General features: G+C 51.0%; 1 protein-coding gene across 1 annotated transcript; it reads right to left on the bottom strand.

The window, feature by feature from the left end:
- Positions 1-35: 35 nt before the first annotated feature.
- LOC122546115 lies at positions 36-1,686 on the bottom strand. The gene is given in 1 exon segment (XM_043684937.1): positions 36-1,686. A coding segment is annotated over 1 exon segment (1,617 nt). The 3' UTR covers positions 36-69.
- Positions 1,687-5,120: the final 3,434 nt, after the last annotated feature.

Below are 5,120 nucleotides of genomic sequence, written 5' to 3'. Positions count from 1 at the left end.
CAGTTAATGATTTAAAAATTACACCACCCCTTACAAATCCCCCGTGTCTTTTCTTACGGCCTGTAATTTTTAAACCGTAAGTTTCTTCTCCAGGGCGTTTAATAACTCCCGAGCTTGTTCATCAAACTGCCCGTCTCTAATACTACCCCCGCCCAAGAGGGATTCACGTTGTTCCATCTCGAGATTCATTCGTTCAACCTGCCCATAGGGAACATCCCTCTTAGTTAGGGTGGTTTCGATCAGTCGTTGAGTTAATCCCCTGACGCAGGGAATAACACAACACCCAATGGCAGTGAGTACCCCTGCCACCACTGTACATGAGACAAGAAAGGGAACGACCACCCCCTTCCATTTACCGAACCAAGCTTCCAACCAGTCCGTGAGGCCAGAGTCGATGCCCGAGTTTTCGGCCAGTTCGTCTGCCAATGTGGTGAGTCCATCCAGGGCGCGGGTGATGGACCCATCAGGGGCTGTGTTGTTGGGGATGAAAGTGCAGCACTGAGTGCCTATCATGACACAAACACCCCCCTTCTCTGCCAACATCATGTCTAAGGCCAACCTATTTTCCCACGCCATCCTACTAGTGGCGTCCAGTTGTTCTGCTATTCCTTTCACTGCATCCCGGGTATAATTAATGAACCTCTGCTGATTGTAGTAAATATAATTAATCCAATCCACGTTCTTATTGATAGTCACTCACCAGAACAGTGACGACTCAAAACCCGCCGCTATCTGGTTCCTAGTCTTGTATTCATCAGGAACACCCATGGGGACCCCTATGGCATCTAAATATATGTTATCATCGAAAGAGGTCTCCAAAGCTCTCTCAGTTCTTCCACTGGAACGGGGTTGCTCTTGTTTTTCGAATGCCAGGGTGAATGGGATGGCCAAATGAACGATTGCACAAGTGCCCGTCCATTTTCGGGGCAGGGTCGGTCGCAGAACCCTCCCACCACAGTACCACCAGAGGTCTGCCCTAGGCACTTGAATGTGGGAGTAATTCCCGCCCCCGCTAGTTTCATTGACCAGCCGAATTGATCCGCTGCACTTGTCAAATGTCCCCACATCGTTGTCCGACTGTAGTCCCGTCCGAGAGACGCAGGCCTGGTGCGTACCCGTTACCCCTGAGAATGATGGCGGGCGGGGCGCCCCCTCAGACCTGTCGGGGGGAAACGTAAAACACAAAGGTCGACAAGTGGAGTCGTTCCAGGCCACCCGGTCCTGGTACAGCCTTACCATGCAGTCCAAGGCTCGTGGGTGTTTCTCCCATCCCAGCGGGAATGGGACCATCTGAGGGTTAGGGCGGGCACTCGTGCATGCGTAGCAATCACTCTTTTTCCTGCTCCTCACAGTATATTTGACCCATGCCATCCAGGCATTCGCCTTCCCGTATCCCGTTTCTATTTCAAAGGTCTTTTCCAAATCCGTCACCTCAATTATTCTAATCTTTCCCTGCTCATCGGTGGCGGATGAGCCCCCAGACTCAGCTTCAATGACCGTGATATACGTGCAGCACAGCTGCACTCCCTCCTGTCCTGTATGGCCCCCAACTCTAATACCCAGGATTGTTCCATTAAGGCTCGCCCCATTATCTCCCAAGTTCTTTATGGTCAGGTAGAGCGGATTGCACTGATTCCGCCCACAATCTTGTCCAGGGGTAATGGGATCACGGACAACTGACACCATAGCCTGGACCCCAGGGGCTGGAGGCCTATGTATGCCTTCCCTACCATGCAATTGTAATACTAACGCCTGACCCTGGAATCTCCTTTCTCTCTCTAGGTTCCGTTTAGTTTGATTCAGTTCACTTTTAGTCCTGCAGGGCACCAACCCACATAGGTCTAAGCTAAATGTCTGTGTTGGCTTGTTGGCAAGCACGGAGATGGAGAACCACTGACGGTCCTCTACTTGTTTTTTTCCGGAGGCCAAATTGGGTAACACGCGCACTATGACCCAGCCCAAGGATAATGACAAAGCAAGTTAACAATATGATTGACCGCATTTTGTCGCGACACCTTTAGCCAAAGGGCACAGTTCCTTTAGACTCGCCAAAGTCCGATTAGTTTGTTCTCAGGGTCTCTGTTCCTTAGATGCCTCTGTCAGAGAGGTTTGTTCGTCCTCCGTCGGTTGTGGCACTGGTCCCTTGACTCGAGTGTAATGTGTCCAGCCCTTTTCGGCCGTACGGACAGCCGTTTCGGTCGTCAAAAGTACTAGGAGTACGGGCAGCCGTTTCGGTCGTCAAAAGTACTAGGAAGGGACCGTCCCAAGTTGGTTCGAGGGTACGCTGCTTCCAGTTTTTAATCAGGACCCACTGACCCGGCTTGATGGTGTGCACCGCGAACTCGAGGGGCGGCGTCTGTGCCAAAAGTCCCTGTTGGCGTAAACGAGATAGAGCAGACCCCAGAGCCACCACATATTTTTGCACAAACATGTCCCGAGACTCGAATACAGGAGGTTCCCCCTTCGGCCCATGGAACGGGAGGCCAAACAGCATTTCGAAAGGGGAGACGCCCAAATCCCGCCTTGGCTGGGTGCGAATTTGCAATAGGGAAAGGGGTAAGCATTTGGTCCAAGGCAGGCCGATATCACTCGTGAGTTTGGTTAGCTGCTTTTTGATGGTCTGGTTCATTCTTTCGACCTTGCCCGAGGAGGGGGGATGCCAGGGGGTGTGCAAATCCAAGTCAATCCCCATTGCTTGCACTACATTTTGGAGGACGGTCGAGGTGAAGTGGCTCCCCTGGTCAGAGTCAATAGCGCGGGGCAGCCCAAATCGTGGGATGATTTGTTCGAGTAGAATTTTGCTAACCTGAATTGCCGTTGCCGTGGCAGTGGGGAAAGCTTCCACCCATCCTGTCAGGTGATCTACGATTACTAATAGATACTTCAGGCGACCTATGGGGGGGAGCTCAGTGTAATCTACCTGGACATACTCAAACGGCCTATAGGCCGGACTCCTACCCCCTTGTCTTGCATGCTGCCGCAGCCCACTTTTGTTAATCTTTCGACACGTTATGCAATCTCCTGTGACCTGCTTGGCTACCGTGTACAGACCAGGGTGAGCATATCGGCGCAGGAAGGCGTCACACAGTGCCTGGACGCCCCAGTGACCCCCTTGGTGTAGACGGGCAATAATGTCCCGCGTCAACGGTCGATTTAGTAGCTGGCGGCCATCGGGTAAGGTCCACTTCCCTTCCCTATCCTTTGTACCCCCCAGAGACGCAAGAAGAGTTTCTTCTTTGTCAGTAAGCGTGGGCACTTCGGTAATTTCGGATATCTGGGGAATCCTTACCAGGCAGTTTATTACTTCCTTCCCCATCCCGGCCAGTTTTGCCTGTTCATCTGCCAATTGATTCCCCAGGGTCTCTATTTTATCGTCTTTCTGGTGCCCTTCAGCAACAAATCCTCCAAGATCATGGCGACTAGTTCCTCGTGGACCAACTCCTTTCCTCTACTATGTATCATTCCCCTTTCCTTCCAGATCTTCCCAAAGGTGTGTACTACCCCAAAGGCATACTTAGAGTCAGTGTAGATTGTCCCGGCTATTCCGTTTAAATTCCTCAGAGCCCGGTGCAAGGCGTACAATTCGCACGTTTGTGCGGACCAGGCATTCGGTAGCCGTCCACTTTCCACTAATTCCCAACCAGTCTCACTAAGGACTGCATAACCGTTGTGTCTCTTCCCATCTATCACTCGAGAGGACCGGTCAATGTACCACCGCCTTCCTGCATGGAAGGGGATATCCCTCAGAGTCAATACTCCAAGAGCGGTTCCCTTCCTGGAGTTTACAAAGAGACGAAATGTCTTACTAAAATCCGGCAAGCTTAAAACAGGTGCGGTCATCAATTTTTCTTTTAGGATTCCAATTAACTTTTTCTCCTCCTCCTCCCATTTTATTCTGTTGGGTGCCTCCTCAATGAGTTTTAGGTCCAAGTCTTTAGTAAGGGGGGCATAGTCATCTATCCATAACCGACAATAGCCTAAGAGTCCCAAGAACTTCTGCAACTCCCTCTTGGTTGTTGGGAGGCCTAGTTCGATTATTGCCCGCACTCTTTCCGGACTTATTCGTTTCTGTTCCTGACTTATCAAGTGTCCCAGGTACTTAACCTCTTTCTCGACATATTGGAGCTTCTTCTGACTCACTCTTAACCCCTTCTCAGCTAGGTAATTTAAGAGGGCATTAGTCCCAAGTAGGACGTCCTCCTCCGCGGGTCCGGATAAAAGGAGATTGTCCACGTATTGTATAAGCTTAAGGGCCGGGGGCAAGGTTAGTCCCTCCAATAATTGTTCCAGAATCTGCCCGAACAGAGTCGGGGACTCAGTGAATCCTTGGGGGAGCACTGTCCACCTGTACTGCTGTTTTCTGCCAGTATCAGGATCCTCCCATTCAAAAGCAAAAAAATCCCTACTGTCCTTGTCCAGGGGGCACGCCCAGAAGGCATCCTTTAAGTCTATAACACTAAACCAGCCGTGGTCCGGGGGTATTCGCCCCAGAATAGTGTATGGGTTCGGTACCACAGGGTGCCGTACTTGGACAATTTTATTTATTTCCCTTAGGTCTTGGACCATTCGGTAGCTCCCGTCCGACTTCCGGACCGGCAGGATGGGGGAATTGTATCGTGACATACAGGGCTCTACCAATCCATCTTTTATTAGGTCTTCCATAACTGTCTTCAGGCCCTGCCTCCCTTCCCAAGAGATGGGGTATTGGCGCACTCTGACGTTGGGGCTCTGGGGCTTTAATTTTACCTCCACAGGTCGAATTGCGAGTCCCTCCCGGTTCCCTTTGACGACCGAAACCCTAGGGTCTATCTCTGTCAATCGGGACTCACTAAGGTATGACATGGTAACGGCTAATTCATCCTCTTCTCCCACTTCTATTCGTAATCCGAAACGGACTATCAAATCCCGTCCCAACAACCCATAGGGAAGATGGGGAGGTGAAGGAGTTCCACCTGGAGCTCCTCCTCCTCCAGCCGCAAGGGTTGTGGTTCGAATATTTTCGCACTAAAAACCCCACCCTTAACTCCTGAAATGTTTAATGTTTTAGCTTGGAAGCCAACCCCCCTAGAATGGAGGTGAATTGAGGAACTGCCGGCGCCTGTGTCAACTAAGAAGGTAAC

The sequence above is a fragment of the Chiloscyllium plagiosum genome, unplaced genomic scaffold (genome assembly GCF_004010195.1).
Source record: "Chiloscyllium plagiosum isolate BGI_BamShark_2017 unplaced genomic scaffold, ASM401019v2 scaf_37283, whole genome shotgun sequence".
NCBI lineage: Eukaryota > Metazoa > Chordata > Chondrichthyes > Orectolobiformes > Hemiscylliidae > Chiloscyllium > Chiloscyllium plagiosum.
The sequence above is the reverse complement of the archived record's forward strand: the minus strand, read 5'-3'. Positions and strand labels throughout refer to the sequence as shown.